Source organism: Nyctereutes procyonoides, unplaced genomic scaffold (assembly GCF_905146905.1).
Source record: "Nyctereutes procyonoides isolate TBG_1078 unplaced genomic scaffold, NYPRO_anot_genome, whole genome shotgun sequence".
Taxonomy (NCBI): domain Eukaryota; kingdom Metazoa; phylum Chordata; class Mammalia; order Carnivora; family Canidae; genus Nyctereutes; species Nyctereutes procyonoides.
Genome location: NW_026575044.1, coordinates 17,235,195 through 17,260,946, shown reverse-complemented (window position 1 = coordinate 17,260,946; position 25,752 = coordinate 17,235,195). Strand labels below are relative to the sequence as shown.

The 25,752-nt window shown below is 42.2% G+C and overlaps 2 protein-coding genes across 2 annotated transcripts in view; both read left to right on the top strand.

Moving 5' to 3' along the window:
- Window positions 1–25,752, top strand: part of KATNAL2 (katanin catalytic subunit A1 like 2) — a 66,153-nt gene that overhangs the window by 5,789 nt on the left and 34,612 nt on the right. Inside the window, exons 2-4 of the mRNA XM_055324429.1 lie at window positions 16,787–16,857; window positions 22,363–22,529; window positions 23,869–23,911. Coding sequence (XP_055180404.1) covers window positions 16,793–16,857; window positions 22,363–22,529; window positions 23,869–23,911 — 275 coding nt within the window. The 5' untranslated portion in view covers window positions 16,787–16,792. The remainder of the gene's footprint in view (window positions 1–16,786; window positions 16,858–22,362; window positions 22,530–23,868; window positions 23,912–25,752) is intronic.
- LOC129509065 (alpha-enolase-like) lies at window positions 19,292–21,088 on the top strand. Its single transcript, XM_055324430.1, is given in 2 exon segments — window positions 19,292–19,804; window positions 19,806–21,088. Coding segments are annotated over 2 exon segments (1,305 nt in total). The 5' UTR covers window positions 19,292–19,420; the 3' UTR covers window positions 20,727–21,088.

Here is a 25,752-nt window from a genome sequence, read left to right as displayed (position 1 = left end):
ATCAGACTTACCCGCAAATAACTATCTGCTAAATAAAACTCAACACACTTAAAAGAAGACAAGAAAATCCAGGCATTCACAAAAACTGGGATCTGATTACACACACACACACACACACACACACCACTAGCGGTTATTAGAAACAGGAAAAGATAACAAAACCAGAACAAAAATCAGTCAACAGAAATAGATTCTGAAATATGCAGGAGACAGAATTAGCAGACAAGGACTTTAAAAATAGCAATTATAAATATGTTTAAGGATTTAAGGACAAAATAATTCTAAAGATGAAAAGACCAGAAGATACAAAAAGAATAAACACAACTGGGGATCCCTGGGTGGTGCAGCGGTTTGGCGCCTGCCTTTGGCCCAGGGCGCGATCCTGGGATTGAATCCCACATCGGGCTTCCGGTGCATGGAGCCTGCTTCTCCCTCTGCTTCTCCCTCTGCCTGTGTCTCTGCCTCTCTCTCTCTCTGTGACTATCATAAATAAATAAAAATTAAAAAAAAAGAATAAAACACAACTCGCAGAGTTGAAGAGGACAATATTTTAATCAGAAAGACTCACTGGAAACTAACCTGCAACACATTGGAAAAAATTGAAGAAGAAAAAAATGGACAAAGCCTCAGTGACATGAAGGACAATAGCAAGTAGTCAGACATAGATGCAGTTCATATCCCAGAGCAGAGAGGAAGAGGAGAAAAAAAATACAAAGACATCGTGGCCAAAATTTTCCCACAGATCCAAGAAACTCAAAACCTCCCAAACAGAATACACACTTGTTGGATGTGACAAAGCAAGCTGCTGTGTTACAAGAGACCCTCTGGAGACATGCATGTGGCAAGGAACTGAAGGAAGTGTCCAGCCAACAGCCAACAAGAAACTGAGGCCCACAGTCCTCCAGCTCATGAGGAACTGAACTCTGCCAACAACCATAGGGGCAGAAGGGACATGTTGGGGTGATGATAGAGATATTCTAAATGTGGATTACGGCATTGATTCTGTATGTGCACACATTCCCAGGCCCGGACACTGAAAATGAATGTGTCTGGGCCTGGGAATGAGTACACTGGGCCATGTGTAAATGATGCCTTAATAAAGGTGATTTCAAACAGGGCCTAAAAACTCAAACGGTACTTAACAGAAAGATATACAATGGAAAGTAAATGCCTTCTTCCCTACTCGCCACCCACTGCCCGTCTCTGCCTTCTCACCTGTCAGGAACTGTTGCCTGTGTTTATTCTGTATCTATTTAGAAATATATTTGCATGTCGTAAGTGCATATGTATTTAAGTACTTTTTCTTTTCATGGAAGAGATCGTTTTCTTCATTCTGTATTTCTGCCTTACTTTATTACCTGTCTTGTAAGTCTTTTCACAAAGATTTCTGGAGAGCCTGAGTCAGCTACATTAAGTTCCGGAGATACGGTACTGAGAAAAAGACACTGCTTCTACCTGCATGGTGGTTATATTGTAGTAGGGAAGGAAGCTAACAGGTAAACAGAAGCCCAAGGAGAGAAATTGTGAAACAAAGAGCAGCCATAAGTCCAACTTTACTAGGGTATGCCCAACAATTTGCTATGGTGATTTTATCAGTTTATATTGCCCTCGCAATGCATGAGAATCACCATCGTTCCACCTCCTGAGCACTATTTATCCTTTATTTTATGTCTCCTTGATTACAAATGAGGTCAAGTACCTTTTGGTTTGTATGTTAGCCATTTGGATACCTCATTTTGCAAAGCGCCTATTTCTCTTGTGCATCTTTTGGGTTATTTTGTCTTTTTAATAGATTTTTGGGGGAACTCACTATATATTTGCATATTAATTCTTTTAAGTGCTGATATTTGCAGCATGCCAATATGTTCTCTTTTATGAACACAAATTTATATTTTAATAAAGGTCGCTTTATTCATCTTTTCTTCTATAGCTAGTGGGTGTTTTGTATCCTCAGAAAATCTTTCTTCTTCCAAAATCATGAAGATGTTCTCTTATAGTCTGACAATCTTACTGTGTCCACATTTAGAACTGTAATCCATTTGAAACTGGTTTGTGTGTGCATGCACACACACACACATCTGTGTGTAAGGTATAAGGTAGGACATACAATTTTTCCAAAGCATTTACCAAAAAGGTGTCCTTTCCCACACTGTTCTTCATCTGTGTATATGCAGAATTGTTTCTGGGCCCTTGAGTCTGTTGCACTGGTCTTGTTGTCTATTTCCTGTGCTAATACCACACTCTCTTAATAACTGTAGTTGCACAATCTTGATACCTGTGAAAGCAAAGACTTGAAGTGCCTGGGTGGCTCAATAGCCTTGGTCAGGTCATGATCCCAGGGTCCTAGGATTGAGCTCTGCATCCGGCTCCCTGCTCAGTGGGGAGTCTGCTTCTCTCTTTCCTCCCGGGCTCATGCTTTCTGTCGCTATCTCTGTCTCTCTCTCAAATAAATAAATAAATAAAATCTTTAAAAAAAAACTTAAAAAAAGAAAAGATTTCTAGTGGTTCTTTGTTGTCAAATGGTTACCATTACTGACAATACATGTATTTTAGAAACAACTTGTCAAATTCCACAAGGATTACCAGATTTTGACTTGGATGGAATTGATTCTGAAGATAAACTTGAGGAGAACTGACAAAAAATAATGAGTCTTCTGATCAATGCCTATCCTTTTTATTCCAACTTTCTTAATTTTTTCAGTAGCAATTTAGAGTTTTCTACATAGAGATTTTGCCCATCTTTTATTAGATACACTTTTAGTTTCTTGATACTATTGTAAAGGGTTTTCACATCATTGTAAATGGTGTCTTGTTTTTTAACTTCATCTTGTGTTTATTATTGATATGTAGAGATACAATTGATTTTTGTATACTGATTTTATTTGAGCAGCATTGAAAAATTCATTTATTAATTCTAGGATTATTTGTGGATTCTTTTGACTTCTTTATACAGTCATTATCCTTGAATAAAGTCAGAGTTAATTCTTTCCTTTTAATTCTTATGCCATTTGTTTTTCTTGCCTAGTTTTACTGGTTAAGACTTCTGATATAATGTTGAATAGAAGTGGGGATAAGAAGCATTATTGTTCCTGAGGGGGAGGTACTAGCAATCCAGGACATCTTTTTTTTTTTTTTTAATGTAGGCCCCACATCTAGCATGGAGCCCAACAAGGGACCTGAACTCATGACCTTGAGATTGAGACCTGAGCTGAGATCAAGAGTCGGAAGCTTAATCAGCTGAGCTTCCCAGGAGCCCCTCAATCCAGGAACATTTTAATCCAGTTTCAGGAACTGAGATATTTCTGGATCACATAGAGAATGGGAGATTGAGCTTAGGCAGTTCAACTTCTCCTTTGTCCTTTTTCTTGGGACTGAGCCCTTTACAGGTTTTACCACGGTTTCCTGTTATGCTGGGTCCTGGATTCCTACTTCTGCACCTTTAGCAACTTGAGGTTGTCAAACATACTACTCAGCCTCTTAGAAGCAGGCAAATGAACTTGGGGAAAAGTGGCTTCAAATGCCTTGGTCAGGTCTGTGCATTACTGAATACATACACATACACACACACACACAGGTATATCTGTAGGGTAAAATTCTATAAGTGAAGCTGCTCTATTAAAGAGTTTTTATGTCTGTATATTTGACATACATGCATCTGTAGAATAAAATTCTCTTGGAAATAAATGAAAACCATCCAAATGAGAACAGAAGCCATTTATTGAGAATTTGCTGTAGCAAGGGACTCAGGTACCATCACTTTCATCTAGCAGAGACTCCAAGGCAAGTCAGGGAGTAGGAAAGCTTTACAGTGAAAAAAAGGGAAGGTTTCAGGTATTTTCTGACTACAGGATATTGACTTGGGAAAGCTGAAGGCCGGCTAACTAGAAGCAGGGCACCTTCTGGGGCTGATTTGGAGAGCACAGTTGGCTTTTCCTGCTTGGTCCTGATTTGGAAACTACGGGCAAAAACCGGGAGGCTGGTAGGTGTTGATCAAATCTTGATCATTCTGGGCCAGTTACTACAGAGGCTGTGATTTTGTTTCCTGGACTGCTATAGAGTTTGTGGTTTGGTTTTCTGCGATGGTTGCTGCAGAGATTGTGGTTTGGCTTCATGAGCTTATGTGGGTCTGACCACTGTCCATTTATATATTCAGTCTCATCCTAAAACTGATGTGGCTGTACCAAAGAATATACACATTCAACATTTTGCCTAGTAACTTAGTAAAAGTTGTATCAATTTATAGGTCTCCTAGAAGTGCATGATAATTTGCTCTGATGCAGCAGGCTGTCCTTTTGAACTTTACTCATCAAATCGGTAAAAATTTGTATCACATTATGCCTTTCATTTGCTTTTGTATAAGATTGGGTGTCTTATCGTATATTTATGAGTCATTTGTGTTTCCTTTCCGGAGGACCATCTTTCCCTGTGTTTTGCACATTTTTATAGTAAATTGTTGGTCTTTTTTCCCATTGATTTATAGGTACTTATGATATATAAAGGAAGTTGGTCTTTTGAATGTTAATAAAAATTGTAGATATCTTTCCCAGATTGTTGTCCTTTGATCTTGTTTTGGATTTCTAAAATTTTTATGTAGCTAAATTTATCACTTTTTTTAATGGATGGTTTCTGGGGTTTCTGTCCAAGAAGGCCTTGTTTTCTCTGAGATTAAAACACACACACACACCAACCATGCCAAGTAGTTTTATTTATTAAGTACAATCTGGGGATACTATTTTTTAACTAAAACGCTGTCTTATTGTTTACTGAGTGGCAACTTGACAAAGTATAACGAATCTTTAAATCCTCAGTGAAACTGAGACTTCTTCACATCCTCAGAATTTGGAAGTATTCTCCAGGCAGGGAGGCTGTTGCACAGATGCCCACAGGCACAACTTTTGAAAAGTACAGGAGTCAAGAGCCCAAAAGTTTCCACAAAGCCCAAGATTCTGGTCTCCTTGGGAAGTCCCATCCCCGAACCTCCACTGCCCGCCTTTTCCTCCCAGCACGTTCCATGTCCAGGGCAAGTCCTCAGTTTATTGTTGGGAAGATCTCTTCTTGAAATCTTTTCATCGTCTTGGCCTTCATTGGGGCAATTTTTCTTGGCGGGTTTCCCGCTGCTGACCACCACGCCCAGTGGGCACTGCCGGAGCTCCAGCAGTCACAGGCCAGCTCCTTGGCGAAGAGGTCAAGCTGTTGCTCTGGCACTGCTGCAAAGAGTGCGGCTGCTCCCTGTGGGTTATGGTGCTGGCTTGATGAGCTGCTACTCCTTTCAGAATTCTGGCCCCCTCAAACATCAGAAGGGGGCTGGGCCACACGGTTGAGAAGGACCAGCTTTGCCCATCAGCCTTTGGGCTTATTGGCAGGTGCAGCCCCGATATTCATTGTCAGTACGTAGCTGCCGTTCTCGGGCATCCTGAGGCCGCACGTATGTCTCCCATCGCGCCTCATGCTCTTCTAGATCCTCTTAGAGTTTTGGTGACAATGAATTTTCTATAATCTATGTTTCTCCAACTAGTACATGATTGTATTTATGCAATATAGCTGATGGGCATAAAGTCTCCAAAATGGGTTCAAGGACAGAATGTGTGACTCCTTCTACTTCAACGATAGAGGTGTTTTTAAGTACCCAGGTCCACTGTTGGCACAAGATTGTCGTTTTGTGAAGATAGGCTCACTGGGAACCAGAAGACATTTGCATCTTAGAATTCATTCAGTGTCCAGGAAACCCAGCTGCTTCTGCTCCCTGGGGTGAAGACAGTGCTTCTTGCTTTGGTTGGAAGGAGGGTGGTCAACCCAAAGCAGAAGTGGTGGGTGACTGGCCTGTACCCCGGGTAGTGGCAGCTCTGGCAATACCAGTGGGGACCTCTTTCAGCTTGGCTGATGGGGCTCCAGACCACTGCAGCTTCTGGACTTGATTTTGTTCACCTTAGGTAACCTCTGGCCCGAGTCCAAGTTTTCACAAGTGCTTTTAGAATCTTTTTTTAAGTCCTTTTTCTCCGAGTGCAGTAGCTGAAGTTTTCACGATCTTTTGCTTCTTCCTCCTCCCCCCACCCCCCGCTTCCAGGACCAGACATAGTTAAGTTTGCCTCCAAAGGCAAGTTGGGTGGCTCCACATCATCATGCAGATCTGCCTCCGCTTCATGGAGGGAGCCCACTGACTTTCTATCCACGTTAGAAGTTTTAATTTTCCCTTCCTGAGTCCTTGGGTTGTTAGAACTTTTCTCTTTCACCTTGGGCAACAGACCTCCTGCCTACTTTCCTAACGTCTAAGCCGTTTAGACTTTGCTTGTTTTTGTCTGATTTGGTTTTCTGGAGCCATGCGCTTTTATTTTTTAAGGCAATCTGAAGCAACCTCTCATGGAGGTGAAAACTTAAGGATGCAGTGATCTTCTTTCTTTCTTGACATCCCTGCAGAGGGCATTTCTTCTTTGTGTTATCTCAGGATGGAGGTTTTGGGCTTTCCTCCCTGGTGTGACTTCTGGGTGAGCAAAGCATTGGACTTCTCCCATCTTTCGTGCCCATTAGGAGTTTGTCCTTTTGGAAAGATTGATGCCTCTTCCCCTTGGAGCCACCAAGGTGTTGTTCTTGCCTGGGGCAACCCCTCCACCCCCCTTTTCCCAAGGGGCATCAGAGTGGTTTTCTCTAGGCCTCTGGCATGCAACGTGGGCATGCACGGGGTGTCTGTGCCCATCCCCAGACAGTTCCTGGGTACCCGCAGATGACGGAGGGGACCTCTTGGAACCAGAAGGTTCCTGCTTTGAGGATTACACTGGAGCAATGCTGTGGCTCTTCCTTGTTTCCTCTCACACGACTTTGGGACACTGTGTGGGACCTGTGGAGCTTGGAGGCTTTTCTGCATTTTTCTTCTGTCTGTGCTCAGGGTAGTCCGATGGGCCTCTGGAGGCTTTGCAGGGTTGAGGGAAGTTTCCCTCCATTCTGGCCTCATGAATAGTGGTTCCAGGGCACTTTGGGGAATCCTCCAAGTAGGGCTCAGGGTCTGATCCACGGGATCTAATCCACGGGATCTAATCCACGATCTAATCAACTTCTTCTCCTGGATCACAGCCCTGGCCAGGCTGAGGATGTGCTAGTGTCTGTGCAGGCAAGTCCTGCCGCCCTGGGCCAGGTGGATGGTCTCAGTCTCTTCAAATCTTGCTGCAGCTTCCATAGGTAGAGGCTGGTGGCTGGGCACCTCCACAGATCCAGCATGAGTGGGTGCCCTGACCTCACCACCACCACCTGAGCCCAGCTTGCACTGTGCCTCCTGCCTCGTGTGGGCCTGGCACCAGACCCGTGTGCTCAGGGGAGCTGGGTCTGCGGCCTGGGTGCTCCCGGCAACGCGGCTTCTGGTCCTCGGGGTGTGGAGCCACTGCAGCATGCAGCCCTGGGGGAAGGAGGCAGTCTGACCAGATCCTAGCCCCAGAAGCATTCCACCCACCCTCCGCTGGGGGGCTGTGAGCAGCACTGCCTCAGTGAACAGAACTCCTGTGGGTGGTTCCTGGGCCTCCCCATCCTGCCTGGGTCCTGAGAATCATCAGTGACCAACCTAGTGCCTTGTGCCTGCTGTTGACTATCTTAATTGTAACCTCGACTTAACCCAACAAAATGAGTTGTAGTCCCCGTTTTATGGCTGAGCAAACTGAGACTTACAGAGATTAAATTAACTTGCATGAGGTCACATAACAGAGAGAAGCTGTAATCTGAATCTAAGTAGCTTAGGTCTAAGGTGGAAGGATTGAGGCCTAGAGACAGGAAAGATTAGTCTAAAGTTGAACACTTTGGGATCCCTGGGTGGCGCAGCGGTTTGGCGCCTGCCTTTGGCCCGGGGCGCGATCCTGGAGACCCGGGATCGAATCCCACGTCGGGCTCCCGGTGCATGGAGCTTGCTTCTCTCTCTGCCTGTGTCTCCGCCTCTCTCTCTCTCTCTCTGTGACTATCATAAATAAAAAAAAAAAAAAAAAAAAAAAATAAAGTTGAACACTTTAGCCCCGTGAGGATGGTAACAGTTCCTACATCTGGCTTGCCCCCAAAGCAGTGTATGACATTCAAATACATTCTTGAATGAATGAATACCATTTGCTCTGACCACCTGAACATCCACAGTAGGGCCTGAGTCATGTCAGCCTGAGCACCAGCCCCCCTCCCCGGCCCAATTATCCTTGGAGGCACTTGCCCTTCTCTTAGAAGGACTACATTTTATTATTACTATTATTACCACTAAAAACAATCACTTAATAGTCTTAACTTAAAATGGCAGCATCGATTACAGCTCCTTTGATTAGGTCAGACCTGATTAGGTGCTAGTTAGATCTCCAGGAATGCATCTGGACAGACCTCTTGCCCAAATCAGGAGAGTTCCATCATTGCTCTTCCTTCATTTTTTTATATTTAAATTTTTAAATCTGTTGAACATTTCTATAAGTATACATTGTGAGGTATTATTCAACTTTTCCCTCAATTCTTTCCAGTTGTCTAAACATTATTTAATTTATATAGTAGCCTATATTTTCCTCATTATTCTAGGTTTGAAGAATATCCCAAGTCTCAGAATTTATTAGATTTAAGAATTCCTGACAGTTATTATTGTTTTTGATATTCTCAGTAGTATCAATGGGCAGTCCTAATATCACATGATTACTTCCTTAATCATAAATCAAGTTTAAAGAAATGATAGGTAACAAAGGGAATAAGTAAAATAAAAAACACCACATTCCCACAACCCAGAAACACTAAGGTGTTAACCAAAGTATATGGGCAGACACTCTTCCAGAACCTTTTCTATGTGTGTATATACAGATATACGCACACATGCATATGTTTTATCAAAATGAAGTCATATTAAGTACTGTTCTTTAGCCAACTGGTTCTCTCTAACCAGGATCATGCATTGTATCTGGCTGTTGTATCCTCATGTCTCTCTGACTCAGCACAGCTTGCCCTACCCCCACCTTCTCTATTTTTTTTATTTTTTTATTTTTAACGACACCAAGTTGTTTAAGAAACCATCAGAATTGTTCTCCAGAATACCTCCCCTTCTAGATTTGTCTGATTGCTTCCTTGGGGTCTCACCTGCTACTCTTTCTCTGGTGAATGAGGAGCTGGTTCTAAAGGCTTGCTGGATTTCAGTTAAGTCCTTTGATTTACCTCATAGGCGATACCACAAACTTCACCTTGTGCACATCAGGGGACTGATAACATGTATGACAGCAGCCTCATCTCCCTATGATGCAGCTCTGCTATAAACAGAAAGTAGCCGGCATAAGCATGAGCTTTTGAAAAAAACACAAATATCAAAATTCCATAATCTAGATCAGTGTTGAATAACAATGGCATGGTATGGAAAATCCCCTGTGTCAGTAGACTTTATACTTCTCTGAAATCCCAAGTTCCATAACCGGTTCAGGATTAACAACAAATGCCTCCTCTCATGGAACAGTATTCCTGAGCATAGCTGACCAGCTCTGACTTTTTTTTGTTAAGATTTTATTTATTTATTCAGGAGAGACACACAGAGAGAGGCAGAGACATAGGCAGAGGGAGAAGCAGGCTCCCTGTGGGGAGCTTGATGTGGGACTCGATCCCAGGACCCCGGGATCATGACCTGAGCCCAAAGCAGATGCTCAACCGCTGAGCCACTCAGGTGCCCCTGACCAGTTCTGACTTTATATTAAATACAATAAGCGCCTTTCCTGGATCTGTAGCCACTTTTTTGGTAGTTCTAGTGCTTTGTCAAGTTGTACAGCATTTGAAACTTAGGAAGTTTCCTGGTAGAACCAGGAGGTAATCAGGAAACAAACAAAAAAACAAATTAGAACTGATGGGTATATATTCAAGCTTTTAAGTGAATATTAGATGCAGGGACTGTAAAATAGAACTATAATAAAAACATTTGAGAGAAGAAATGTGTCCTTTTTAACTGTTTGTTTTTGAGATGGAAAGCTTAATGCAAAATTTGGATCTTATTACAGAAATTGAAACGAGCTCATGCAAATTAATCTCCATTGCACCCGTAAAAAAGAAATTAAAAGCGCTAATGTTGCATGTGGTGTATATACAGTAACATTTCCTAAATATCTTCTGGGTGTAAAACTAGGGATGATATTCAATGCTTCCTTTTCCTCAGGCTACAGTATCATAGGATTCAATTTTGAATTTGATAATGGAGGCATTTTTGTTGCACAATTGCCCACAAAGGAAATGAAGAAGAAAACAGCCAGATCATTGAAGCAGAGACAAATGAGATACTGCAGTTAGATGTTCACTTCTGGACCTCCTTTCTTTGGTAGACAGAAATTAATTGAGCATCTAATTGTGTCCATTTCAGGGGCACACCATCCTTTACAGTTTAAATTGACCGTATGTTGGTGGCCCATTCTTAGTTTTTTCATTTTTCATTGAGAAGACAACTCTCTATGCTAATTTGAATGGCATGAGTGTAAAGACGTTGAAGATCCAGTAAACTTTACACCCTTAATTAACAAATTCATGAGACCACATTCTGTGTTTCAAGTAAATAGCACATCTTAAATATTTAGCATGAAGTATTTGAATAGTATATTCTTACTTCTTATTTCTATTCTTACTAAATTCTGAATTCTCATCAAAGTCGTTTCAAAGAAAGAGCTGAAGTATTATTTTAAGGCCCAGAGCTCCCAAGTACAAGCTGTTTTGCCATGTGCTTGGTACAGAATTCTAAATCACTAAACCAATGGGTGGCCCTCAATCCCCATTGCCTGTTATAGACACCAGGACTATTTGTCAAACTTTGTGATTCCAGCCAAAACCCCCTAGAAATACTGTTCACTGGAGTTGGGAGAGCTACCATTTTCTAGGAATGTAATCAGACCCCTGGACAAGCCTCTCTGATAGGTTATTTATATTCTTTGAAGAATATGGTCAACTTTTCCCAGATCAGCCTAAGGATCCAGAGGTGCCTCCCCCCACCAAGAATGAGAGTTTGGCCTTCTCTTCATGCTGCTCTACAGTGAGCTCACCCGGTTGGCTTTGGGTGACTTTGTATGGATCTTTCCCTCCCAGTGAAGGAGAACACTGCCCTGTGCCCCATACCTCCCGAGGATGGAGCAAAACCTGATGTCAGAGTGGCTCTTTGCCGAGGTGGTGGATGTAATACCTTGACCTAGAGATTTTCCGATCTGTGAACAGCTGAACTCAAGTTGAGGTTTTGTTTGCTTTTTACTTGCCAACATTAAATTTAAACAATTCAAAAGTATACGGATTGACACTTATGTTGCTATGGCCCTGTCCCTTTCCTCTACCCAGAGGTAATTACATATATGGGTTTTCACTCCTTTTTCTGAATGAAAGATTGTGGACGTGTATTTCTATGGCTTTCCACTTCATAATATGTCTTAGAATTAGATCTATATATGCTGAAATAGAAAGATTTTCAAGACATATTTTTAAGTGGAGGGGGAAAAAAAGCAAAAGCAAGATGCCCAACAGTATAAACAAAATGATTCCACTTTTGTAAATTCTAAAAGAGTTGTGCATACATATGTTGATATATTCGTAATCCCTTTCTGAACTATTACATGAAAAATTAAAAATAGTGGATAGAATGAAGAGTCTGTTAAAACTGTACTATTTGAAGTTATTCTTTGTCAAATTTAATTCAAGCTTGTATTTTAAACTTTCTTTCCCTGAGTAGCACAATATTTGGGGGGGGGGGAGCAGTGAATGAATGGAGAGAAAATGCGATGTCTTCAGAATCTTTCCTCATCAGTGTATATAGAGATCCACCTCATTCTTCTTACTGGTGCATTGCTTTCCACAGTGAGCTTGTGCTGTGACTTATTTAACCACTAATGGACATTTATAGCCTATTTCTACTTTTTTTTAAATACAAATAATGCTGTATTAAACATCCTTGAACATTAATCATTGTGCATACATGGACTATTTCTATAACATAGTATAATTGATCTTCTATAGTGTAAATTGCTGAGAGTGGAATTGCTGGGTCACACAAGTACATGCATTTTTCATGTTGATAGATTTTGCCAGTTTGCCCTATAAAAGGGTTGTACTAGTTTACATTTCCACCAGTTATATCTGAGTGCCTATTCTTTCACAACTTGCCAGGCCTGGCTATTATCTGGATAACACTTTCAAAATTTCTGCATTTAAAGAAATTTGGGATTCTTACTGAAAACAGCTTATTTTTGTCCATTGAACTGAAGAATTATTAATAATACTCAAGGTGGTCTCTTCAACTTTTATGTGCATGGCCAATGATGACAAAACCAGAAAGAAAAGGTATACAGTAAAGGGAAATGAAAGCCCTCTAGGGGTTTTGCATCTCCTCCTCTGTCTGGCACATGTCGCCTTGCTCATGTAGCCGACTGAGCTCGCTTGTTCTGGCTAAGTCGTCAGAGCACTTAAAGGCGTGCTTCCGGCAGACCAGCTGGCCCACTGTGGGACCAGGCTCTGCATCAGGGTGGTGGGCCGGCTCTCACAGTGCTGTGGGTGATCCACAGCTCTTCCTTCCCACCCTTTCCATTTTGAGTCACTCCAAAATGTTGCATGAAATGAGTTCTACTTTCAGTCAGATCATTTGTTTCATGTATCAAGGTACAAAAGTGACTCAAATTATTTACATTCATTTTAGCCTTCTTTTCTCTACCTCTCCGCATTTGTTTTTGGCATTTTAAAACAGCCTGATTCGAGATATAATTCACATACCATGCAACTCACCCCAAGTCTTTTTACAGAGATACACAACCCTCACCACTTTTTCAGAACCTCAGAACATTTTCACTACCCCCCAAAAGAAACTCTGTACCCCTTAACTGTTACCTGTTGCCAGTCTTCCATCCTCCCCTGCCCTCCCATCCCCTTTCATTCTTTTTCTTTTCTCTGAACTCTATACCCAGTGTGAGGCTTGAACTCACAACCCTGAGATCAAGAGTCGCACGCTCCACCCACTGAACCAGCCAGGTGCCCCTCTCCCATCCCCTTTTAAAACCATCTCTCCCAAGATCTTTTTCCGTGCCCCTAGTAAGTTTTCTGGCTCTTCCCAGACTCATCTTCAGGAAATTCAGAGCTATCAGCCAAACCCAGTGCAGGGTATACAGTCCTCAGGACCAAAGTAAAATGCTCCCTACCTAATTCTTCTCAGCACATGTACACCTGAGCATGTTTAGAGTAAGAAGAAGCACCTGCTTCCAGAGTGAAGGATGGAGAGACTCTGAAATGCATGAACAAAGCAACTAACAGTTGTTGAGCACTCGCTGATCACTGACCCTGCTATGGGCACAGCACCCCACAGTTTGCAAAACACTGTCCAGTTGGAAACAGCACTAGTCAGTGTCCAGTGAAGTCCTTCTGAGAACAGACGTGGCTTTTGTGGCTTTTTAATTCAAACCTTTTTGTTCTGGAAGATCTCTATGTACAAATGAAATGGATCAGCTTCATTTACAGCCAGACTGTAACCATTGAGAAATTTAAAAAGCATGATCTCTGATGAAGCACACCACTCCTGGTGCAGCAGACCGACTAACTTTTTGAAAGAAGGCCAGACAGTAATTGCTTTGAAATGGCCACTAAAATGGTGGGATTTTAGATTTGAGGGGTTGTAAGAGACAGCATTCACGTGTTACTGTGTAACGTCAGCTAAGAAAGACTATCTGGTAACCACCATTGTTTGATTCTAGCAAATTTGGCACGTGGTTTTTGGCAAGTTAAAATAGTAGCTTCTCTCCGGTCTGTGGCTAATGTGCAGGGGTGGGAGTGGAGATTGATGAGGAGGGGGTGAATGCAGGGATATGACTTGGGGGGAGGTGCTTCTGGTCTCAACTCTTCAGGCTTTTGAGCAAATCCCTTAGTTTATCTGGATCTCAGGTTCCTGAGACTCAAGATCTCCCAGTACCTTCTAGACTCTTAAAATTTTGAGTCAAAACCCCAATTGTGAACTTGAGAATTTGTATAGTTAGAAACATAACCTATCAATTTTATTACTGCATATTTAACAAGTGGTTATATTTTTATTTTGGGAACTTGATCTGGACTGAATTTTTTGATGATTATCATCACGTGCCAACAAATAATAATTTGGAACTAATCTGGATTTCATAAGGTGCTTCCCCTCCTAATACACTAGATGGCACTACAGGCAAGGCAAATCAAATTATAGAAGGAGGGTGGAGGGTAGGTTTTGACTACTAAAGTCAAAGTTACTAACTATGGTAAATTGGAAAGGTTTCAGTCTTTATTAAAAGTTCTTGTGTCAACATCTTCAGAAATATGAGCGAACATTGCCAGTGTTGAATGTCATTTTGTGTAGTGGCTTCAAAGCTACTGTTACTGTGACCAACTGTGAGACATTGTAGATTGGGATCCAATGCCTATACACACATGGTAAGGCAACATGAGTTCCACAGAGCAATCCTAAGCCTTCTTCCCTGTCACATATTCTGAGACAACTCTATTGCGTTAAAGGGAAGGAAGCCTCGGGGGAATGGGAATGGGGGGACAGGGGGTGTCAGTGACTCAGTACCTATCTATTTAATGGTGAGGAATATGATATGAGGGGCCTTTATTTTATATATTTTTAAAGATTTTATTTATTTATTCATGAAAGAGAGAGAGAAAGAGGCAGAGACATAGGCAGAGGGAGAAGCAGGCCCCATGCAGGGAGCCTGATGTGGGACTCGATCCCAGGTCTCCAGGATCACGCCCTGGGCTGAAGGCTGATGCTTAACCGCTGAGCCACCCAGGAATCCCTATGAGGGGACTCGAGAGGTGTGCTGCTGCTTGAAAATTAGCAATAAGTATGCACAAAAGTAACCAAGCTAAAAAAATATATATATGAGGCAATTATTCATTCCAAAGAAAATTTACGGAAATGGAAAACAACTTTCTGACTCAGCAGTGAACATTGTTTACATGGTTGCAATAATATAATTGCTGAATATTGATATAAGTGTAAGGGGAGGGGAAGGTGGGACGATGGATGACAGCTTTGTTCTCCTCTACCTTAACAGGACGTGACTAGTTAATACCTAGTGTTCACATATCATGGAGCACTGGTATATTTAGAAATATGTAGGTGACTATCAGAAGAAACAACAAATATAGTGAAGGTTATTGCCTCTAGGGAGTGAGTAGGGGGATGGGGTAGCCAAGTGGGGCAGAAGACTATTGTTTTTTCTTTAAAAATGTATAGTGCTATTATTCAACCATAAAAGGAAGCAAATTTGGACACATATTGCAACACAATGAACCCTGATGACATGCTCAGTGAAATAAACTAGACACCAAAGGACAAATACTACTATGAGTCTCCTTCCATGGGGTACCTAGTGGAGGCAAAGTCATAGAGATAGAAAGTAAAAGGGTGAAGGCATTATAATTTAATGAATACAAAGTTTCAATTGGGAGAAATGAAAAAGCTCTGAAGATGGGTGGTGGTGATGGTTGCACAACAGTAGAAATGTGCTTAATGCCCCCAAACTCTATGTACAAATGGGGGAAATGGTACATTTTATGTTACGTGTGTTTCAGCACAATAAAAAAGCAATGTAAGAAGAACAATAACTTATAGTAGTGTTTGATTTTTAAATAACTGAATGCCTCTTTTCATTTCATTACATCAATTTTTTTTAAAGATTTTATTTATCCATTTATGAGAGAGAGAGAGAGAGAGAGAGAGAGAGAGAGGCAGAGACACAGGCAGAGGGAGAAGCAGGCTCCATGCAGGGAGCCTGACATGGGACTCCATCCTCGGCCTCCAGGATCACGCTCTGCGCTGAAGGCAGGTGCTAAACCGCTGAGCCACCAGGGCTGCCCTCATTACATCAATTTTTAAAAAGCTTTGGATGAATGTCTGAAAAGTTTTCGTATGTGTCGTGAGCACGAAGTATTCGTGCATAGATTTTATGATACATTTGGGCCACTCAGGGACCTTTTTTGCTTTTATCCAGTTCTTACCTGTATTCTCTTTAGATAAAGATGTTAGCTAAGCCACTCTCAGATAAGGGAGGTATTAGTGAAAGTAGGTATTTTATGAGTACATTTCAGGGGAATTTGAGATATCTGATAACTATAGCACGTGAACACTGAATAAATGTACAGATGCATCCAGTTTGAAGAAGGACATTATTACACAGGAATTTCCCTTTCTGGGCAGCCCGGGAGGCTTCTCCCTCTGCCTGTGTCTCTGCCTCTCTCTCTGTGTGTCTTTCATGAATGAATAAATAAATAAAATCTTTAAACAACAACAAAAAAATAATTTCCCTTTCCTGCCTCTGCTACTCTTAGTGGATATCCTAAATGTTTGTCTATATAGTCCCCTGCCGAATGGCTTATTGGAACTCATTGCCACGTTTGTGCTGGGAGTGAGTGGGGCTCTGAGTGAAGTGAGGATGTTACAGCAGGTTAAGATGTGATGTCAGAGCTGATTTCTAGCTCACGAGTTTCCATTTACCATCACTTTCCTTAACCTGGCCCAAATAAGAGTGTATATATTTGCTTCTTTGCAGTTATGAGCAATAAAATGCCAATTAGTTTGGCAGTAAGAAGTTGACTAGTAAAGCGCAATTCTAATTTCAATCACCGTACCTTCAGTTTACAATTGAGAAGGCAGCTCTAAGAAGGCGACAGTGGAAAATAACTTTATATATCCTTGGAGACTTCAGACTGCCTTCCAGCCTTTAAGTCACGCTTCTTGGTTTTGACGGGTTTCATTTACCTTCAAGGGTTTATTGCTACAAAAAGAGTGTTGTATCTCATCGTCATCCCATCTAAAATTTTCCTTTTTTGTTCACAGTGCCAGATGAGGACAGAAGCACGACGAAAAAATCTTCTTATTTTGATTTTGCATTACTTAACACAAGAAGGGTATGTTGCATTATAAATATTTACAGAGATGATTCCTTTCTTTCTCTGACCTCCACTTTTCCAGATACACACTTATAAAATAGTTAATAGAATTTATTTTTTTAGAGCAGTTTTCTATTCATGGAAAAACTGAAAAGAAAGTAGAGAGTTCCCATATACTGGGAATCCCCTCACTGCAGCCAGTCTCCCCTATTATTGTCTTACATTGGGTTGGTGCATTTGTCACAACTGGTGAGCCAATCTTGGTACATTACTGTTAGCTGACATCCATACTTTACATCATGGTTTACTCTTGTGCTGTAGAGTTCCATGAGCTTTGATAGATGCATAATGTCATGTATTCAGCATTGTAGTATCATATCCAATAGCTTTGCCCTAGGAATGCCTTGTGCTCTGCCTATCCCTGCCCCCACCTTCAGCCACCCAGAGACATCCTTTCATTGCCTCATTTACATAGATATTATTCCCATTACACATTTGAAAACTTCATCAAAGCTACTGGGTTCCTGGGATACCTTCCCTTCCCCATTCAGGATTCAGGCCTATCAAATGAGGTTCCCGGGTCCTACGGCTGTGTATGTACACAGAGATAACATTCTTATCCCTCAATTCTCCTCCCCTCAAAATAAAGTTATCAAATTTACCTGATGACCTGTGCTTGGCTCTCTTTTCCTGGCAGTGCCATTCGATAACTGGCAGGGGAGCAGGGGAGGAAATTTGGAAGTATCTGAGTTTGGCTACCTACCTGATGCAGAAACGTGCAAGCCCTTACAATGAAGGCTGCAAGTGTTCTGGGTTTTATGAGGAACAGAGCTCATCCACTATTTTGAGTTTCCTTTCTTTCCAAGTTTCAGCCAGGAAGAAAATATTCAGGTTCCAGGCTTAGGGCTTGAACTTTCAAGTTAGAGCCACGGTTCTCAACTAGGGTGATTTTGCCTCTTGGGGGACATTTGGCAATGTCGGGGGAATTTTCACTGTCACAGTGGCACCTAGCGGGGAGAGGGCAGGGATGCTGCTAAACATCCTTTAACTCACCGGACAGCAAACCACAAGAGAGCTATCCAGCCCCAAATGGCAACTGTGCCAAGAAACTGTATTAGAAAGGAGAACTGTGAAAACAAAAAGACAAACAGGGAAAAGTCAGCATAGTTTATCCGTTCTCCTCAAGTGCTTACTGCCTATTTACAAAGCATGCATTTCCCTTTTATACCACGAGATGGCCCCTTGCATCTCGAATTAATTAAAATTCTACTAGAGTTGATCATTTTCCTGAGTAAGACCCGTTGGCTAAGGTACTTATGAGTGGATAGTCAAGATGAAAAGTAAACTGTCAGAAAGGTAGACCCACATTTAACAAAATACTAAGAATCTGTCCTCACAAAGAGGATAGATTATAGTGGATTGGAATAAACCATCAGAAAAAGCTTTGTAGAGAAGGTGAAGTGAGCTGGTCTTGAAAGATGTATAGAATACAGATGACAGAAGGGGCATGGCCTAAGTGGAACAATTAGGTAAATGGAAAGACCACAGTTCGAATGCTTGTGGGAGGACTGGTGATCACACACTGGAGGATCACTGATGCTGGTTCCTCTAAGACTATACATTCAGCTCTTTGGGCCTGAGTGCCATTAACAGCCTTTCCATCTCTCCTACTGTGTCTTGCTCATTACTGCTCACTCCTCTTCCTGATGTCCTGTCCTGTCACTCTGTTCCTTGAGAACATCTAGTGGCTCCTCCTGCCAACCTTGTTAAATTCAGATTGCATTCAAGCTCAAACACTGTAGTAGGAACACACAGAAGCAGTTTTATTCCCCCAATCAATTAGTTTAGGAAATATGGGGCCTGTCAACATCTATTATAATTTTTGTTTAAGTCAAAACCATGGTCCTGGAAAAAGGTTCAATATAATATTATGTGAGTAAAGACTACAAACAATCTATAGTGTGTGTTCCCATTTTTGTTTATATATATACGTGTGTATGTGTGTGTGTGTGTAGGTATAGATATATGTGCTTACAAGTGCATATATGTAAGTATATATGTATTTAGTCATTAAAAATGTATGGAAAGATAGGGAAAGACAGTGGAATTTTCTTTTGCATTTATATATTTTCTAGTTTTTTTTCTCAAAGCATGTGTTACTTTATACTAAACAAAAATTATTAATAAAAGAACAGATTTAGTTTTTCTGTCTCTAAAATGAGGATTAAGAAATAGTATAGAAGCTTGGTGAAAAAAAAAAAGGAAGCTTGGTGAGCCATCAGTAAGTAAAGAGGCTGACTGTCATCTCTTTAAATGTAGCAAGGTCACTGGAAATAATCCTGGCAACCTCGTTTAAGAAAGTTCAAGCTTCTAACTGACCTGAATCTGGAGAAGGGAAGGGAGCATAATAAAAATAGTTTTCAATCGGGGAGCTGGGCAGGAAGTCGCGGCAGGCGGCGCTGAGACGAGCTTCGGGTCCTCGGAGCATCCGGACCGCGCAGCTTAACGCTCGTCCTTGGTGCCTGCGGCATCCTCTGCTTTTTTCCCCCCGGGCAGCTCTATCGGCGGCCAGAAAGTCACCATGTCTATTCTCAAGATCCACGCCAGGGAGATCTTTGACTCTCGCGGGAACCCCACTGTTGAGGTTGACCTCTACACCTCCAAAGGTCTCTTCAGAGCTGCTGTGCCCAGTGGTGCCTCCACTGGTATCTACGAGGCCCTCGAGCTCCGGGACAATGACAAGACACGCTACATGGGGAAAGGTGTCTCAAAGGCTGTGGAGCACATCAATAAAACTATTGCACCTGCCCTGATTAGCAAGAAAGTGAACGTTGTGGAGCAGGAAAAGATTGACAAACTGATGATCGAGATGGACGGGACAGAGAATAAATCTAAATTTGGTGCAAACGCCATTCTGGGAGTGTCCCTGGCTGTCTGCAAGGCGGGGGCTGTCGAGAAGGGGGTGCCCCCTGTACCGCCACATTGCTGATTTGGCTGGCAATTCTGAAGTTATCCTGCCAGTTCCGGCTTTCAATGTCATCAACGGTGGTTCCCATGCTGGCAACAAGCTGGCCATGCAGGAGTTCATGATCCTTCCCATCGGTGCAGCGAACTTCAAGGAGGCCATGCACATCGGAGCAGAGGTTTATCATAACCTGAAGAATGTCATCAAGGAGAAATATGGAAAAGATGCCACCAATGTGGGCGATGAAGGTGGATTTGCTCCTAATATCCTGGAGAACAAAGAAGCTCTGGAACTGCTGAAGAATGCCATCGGGAAGGCTGGCTACACCGATAAGGTGGTTATCAGCATGGACGTAGCTGCTTCTGAGTTCTTCAGGTCTGGGAAGTATGACCTGGACTTCAAGTCCCCTGATGACCCCAGCAGGTACATCATGCCTGACCAGCTGGCTGACCTCTACAAGTCCTTCATCAGGGACTACCCAGTGGTGTCTATCAAAGACCCCTTCGACCAGAATGACTGGGAAGCTTGGCAGAAGTTCACTGCCAGCGCTGGAATCCAGGTGGTGGGGGACGATCTCACCGTGACCAACCCAAAGTGGATTTCCAAGGCTGTGGGCGAGAAATCGTGCAACTGCCTCCTGCTTAAAGTGAACCAGATTGGCTCTGTGACCGAGTCTCTTCAGGCGTGCAAGCTGGCCCAGTCCAATGGGTGGGGCGTCATGGTGTCGCATCGCTCCGGGGAGACCGAAGATACCTTCATCGCTGACCTGGTGGTGGGACTCTGCACTGGGCAGATCAAGACGGGTGCACCATGCAGATCTGAGCGCTTGGCCAAGTACAACCAGATCCTCAGAATTGAAGAGGAACTGGGTAGCAAGGCCAAGTTCGCCAGCAGAAGCTTCAGAAACCCCCTTGCCAAGTAAGGTCCAGATGGCACACCCTGTGGTCCTGAGTCGGCTTGTTAGACCTCTGCTCCCCCGGGCAGCTCAAGGCCCCCAGCCCAAAGTGGCAGGGCCCTGTGCTAGTTAGCTGCCCTCTCCCTTCCCCGTGATGTTCTCAAAGCTTCCTTAGAATTGCTACAGAAGCCAGACTTGACCATCTGGAACCCTGCTGGGAACGCTAGCTCTGTAAACATGTGATTGGTCCAAATCATTGCTTTCTCACCTCACTTCCACCAAGCATCTGGAGCCAGGTCTGTTTATGTAATAATCTCAAGGTGTCCACAGGCAAGATCCCCAGTGGTTTTATGTGCAGAATAAAAAGGCCTCAGTGACCCATAGAAAAAAATAAATAAATAAAAATAAAAATAGTTTTCTCCTACCTTCCCAGATTGGAATCAAACAGAAGGAACTCTATCCTGTAGCAGGAATACTTAATCTGATGTCCTCAGATGAAATCGTATGCTAATTTGTGCACATTTGCACATTTTTCAGGAGAGAGTCATTTTTTAAAAATATTTTATTTATTTATTCATGAGACACACACACACACTCACACACACGCACACAGAGGCAGAGACATGGGCAGAGGGAGAAGCAGGGGTCATGCAGGAAGCCTGACATGGGACTTGATCCCGTCTCCAGGATCACACCCTGGGCTGAAGGCAGCACTAAACCGCTGAGACACCTGGGCTGCCCAGTCATTGGTTTTAATAAGAAGTCAGGAGCTACAAGTAAGACCTGGAAAATCTTTCCACTTTCGGAGGATTGTGAGACAAAGCATTTGTTTTTGTTTCTAAGACCTCTTAAGTCGGACAGCCTGACAACTGAACAAGTTACAAATGACAGCGGAGAACCCCTGGTGAAGACAGTACTTACATCCACAGTCAGCTGGTAGCATAATGTGTGACTGCAGAAAAAATTACCAGAAGTAATACATCCAAGCACATGATGTCTTCTGATACTAAATTTCCTCAATGATATTGGCCAACATGTTTTTGGAATTTCCTTCAGAACTCATGACCTACTCTTTTGGTGGTAATTGAGTTGGGCAAATACCCACTTTTGGCTGAAAATAAGTAAAGGTAAAGCACAAAACATCTTCAATTAGTCGATTTTACTTATTTGACTTTTGAGTGTGTCCAAAAATGTTTTTTTTTAAATTTTATTTATGATAGTCGCACAGAGAGAGAGAGGCAGAGACATAGGCAGAGGGAGAAGTAGGCTCCATGCACCGGGAGCCCGACATGGGATTCGATCCCGGGTCTCCAGGATCGCGCCCTGGGCCAAAGGCAGGCGCTAAACCGCTGCGCCACCCAGGGATCCCCCCCAAAAATGTTTTGAACAATGATGACATCATTAGAGTAAGTCTGTAGCTTCTTTCAACTGCCTTGAAAACTACATGGAGATACTGACTGTGAGCCTCCTTACTCTACAGACAAACCTCATATATTCTAATTTTTCTTTCTTTTTTTCATATATTCTAATTTTCATCTAATGTATTACTTAATATGAACTTGCTATTTGCATTGAATATCTTTGGACTTGTCATGCCAGTTTGCCTTTATCCATTTTACCCAGAGCTATTTTTTTTGTTTGTTTTCTTCTGTGAAATGGCCAGATATATCAATGCAGCCAATGCTTTGGAGCAAGAAACTAAACTGGGGTTACGACGATTTGAAGTTTGTGACAACATTGACCTTGAAACTATTTTGATGGAATATGAGAGCTACTATTTTGTGAAATTTCAGAAATACCCCAAAATTGTCAAAAAAGCATCAGACACAGGTACATGGCTATTTTCTAGAAATAAGGTTTTATCTCATCTTTAAGATTAGTGTTTCTTCCTCATTGTATGCCCAGATAGATGCTACCACCATCCTGTACTGAAAGATTAGCCCAGAAAGACTGTATAGCCTCTATTAGATCCTGTACAGACAATGTAAATGTGATCATCTGGGCAGTGATGTCCCTATAGCCAGGTAGGCATTTGTTTGAGAAATATATGTTTTAGGTCAAGGAAAGCAAAATCCCAGCATATCACAGTTACTTTTTAGAATACCAACATTGCTTTCATTTCTTTAGAGATGGAAAGAGCTGTTGGAAGAGGATAAATGACAGAAGACTTTTTTGTTGTTGTTGTTAGGAAGACCTATTGTCTATCTTGAAAATAACATGAAAATGAGTATTGGTGAAGCTAATAGCTCATGTATAGATAATGAAATGCTTTTGAAGGCCATCAATCCAGATAATGATCAATATAATGCAAAGACCCAGTATAGGTTAGCAGTCAAGGAGGCTGACTGGAGGAAAGATCTAAAGTGAGGGCCCTATGCTTTGTAGTAACATTGACTTAGAAGTCTGTAAGTGGGGGAAGTAATTATAAACCAAGGGAGATCATTGTCCTGTTTACAAGGCACTTGTTAAGCCACAGACTTTAACATTTCATGTGGGGACCAGGAAACCAAGAGGAATGTCAATTAAAAATAGCTAGGGGTGAATCTCAGAGCTGGAAGGGATATTTTATCTGAGTTCCTTCCCAGTGCAGGGTTCAGAGCTCCATGTCCTTGGCTGGCTGTTGGACCTGGGTTTTGGCAGAGAAAGCACTGACCCCTAACCACTGAGCCACCAGGACTATTACTGACATGATCTAATTTCTAGATTGCTGGTTCTGATCTAATTTGGAACCATCATCTCCTGGGATCTGGGACATAATGCGTTTATTTTAAGGTAAACTGGCAAAGTGCAACTGATAAGTATTCATGCAATCATCCTGGTGTCCCACAGACCATAGCAAAATGGTGTCAAGTTCATGAAAACTTAATGAAATGGTACCTGTCAACTGGCCCACACTGAAGCTGCCACCAGGTCCATGGCTTCCAATATGTTTAATATCTGAGGGCTTTGGGGTCTTTCTCTGGGTGGAAATGCTTGGGAAACATGGGCTTCTTTCTCTTTGCTGGTAGTTTCGCTTCTTTCTACGTGAGAATAGCTTAGAGCTCCTGGATCCCACAAGGCGGTAGCACAAATTTTAAGAGCAATGTGAAAGAACAGACATTCTTGACAAATCACTTTCTCTTAAAAATTAAATTCTTTCCTTTTCCTCCCAATATTTGTTTTGCCACAGCAGAAAATAATTTACCACAAAGAAGTGGAGGGAAGACCAGAAGGTAAAGTGAATGGTAATTCATCGTGACCAATCCAAAAATAGGAGTTTGTGGGATCCCTTTCCAGAAGATTCTCCGGCTTAGCTTCATGTCTGTCTTCCAAGCAATTGCAGACTATGATTATCTGACCTTGGTGGGCCCAGCCATGGGTTCCCCTCACATTACAGATGTCCAGGACCTGTGCCAATGTCTGTTGGTTCTCCTGGTTTTATCACCAATAACTGCATTCACTGGTGCTCTTCTGAGGCCCTGGGCTATGAAGAATACAGACCTCAGAAATGAAAAGATCCAGGTTCAGTTCCCGGCTCTGCTACTGACAAGCTTGCCGCAAGTTTCTGACACAATGTGAGGTCCCCATATGTAGGGAGCACTCATGCATGTTTCATGATAATCCTTTCAATAATGCTCTGCCTGAGGCCACCTTTGCTTTGTGCTGTTCTTTAGGAACAGTCTTATTGTTTTGACCAAAGTGTTATCCTTTTATTTATAGTTTCCACAAAGCTAGTGAGACTCTGACAATAAACAATAACTACTTTTGAACAGGAACAATGAGGAGCATTTTAAGAGGCCAGCTTTGGCATGCATTTGGATTCTGATTATTTTTCAGCCACATGTTCATGCCTGGAACTTCCCCAGAATTCCCCACCTGGCAGAATAATCCATGAGCAAACGTCTTTTGAGCACTTTGCTTCTCTTTAGGGATAGAGCTTGACAGCTTGGGTGTCTTCAACTTCTCTTTGAGCAGACGTTTGTATGTGGCAAGCATAGAGGTCAGATGGCAAGTAGTTGGAGTCAAGAAGGATCATTAGGAAAGTCAAGAACACTGTTTATTTATAATTTTGTAATTGAAGATGGCTATTGAAATGAGAGGTTGTGTCATGAGACTGGTTATTCACAAATGAAAGTACCTTTTCCTACTTTTAGCATCTAACACCAGAGAACAAGCTCCCAGTTTACAGATTTGCAGGTGATCCAATGGAGGAATGGTTATTTAATGTGATGGATAATAGAATTAGGATGCCAGAAAATCTTGACAATTTGGAAGATGGGCCCTCAGTGAAATAAAGTGTAAGCTCTAGACAAAGATTAATGACAAATAGCTCCCTCATTACAAAGCCAGGGACCCAGAAATTTGAGTTAACAGCAGATACAGTGTGAGTCAACACTGTGATGTGAGAGCTAATGTGGTCTTGGGCCTCACTGATAGAAACATAGTATCCACAAAATAGGAGGTGACTCTATTCTGGTCAGAAGACAGTGGGCAAAGGAAAGGTGGCCAGAATGAGGATAAATCCGGGAGCCAGGTAACCTTAGGAATGATTGGAGAAACTGGAGATGTTTTAGCCTGAAGAATGGAAGACTTGGGGAGGAAGTGCCCCTAGAACTACACAGTACCAGTCCTCACTCTCTAAAGAGGGACTAGGCCTTCTTTGTAAAATTCCACAGGGCACACCTAGGAGTAGCAACTAAAGTTACAGCAGGGCGAATTTGGTTCCATATTAGGAAGAATTCTATAATCGTTAGAGCTGACTAGAAATGAATTTCATTACTTTGCACATAAAGCACTTGTCTTTGATTATGTTCAAGCAAATCTGTGCATCACTTGCTTCTAAAGGGACATCAATAGTGGGAAAACAGGTTCCCAGCTCCCTGCCAGCCCCGCAATGTTAGGCAAGTTTAACTGTATATATCTATATGACCTCACTTCATTTAAATCAGTGCTATTCAAAAGGATTTGCCCTTGTAAAATGTTTGATATTCATTTCCTAGATATTTCATTTTGTGCCAGTACAAGGCCTGAGGGACCAGCATTTTAATTTCTAATTTATAAATGTAAAACAAAT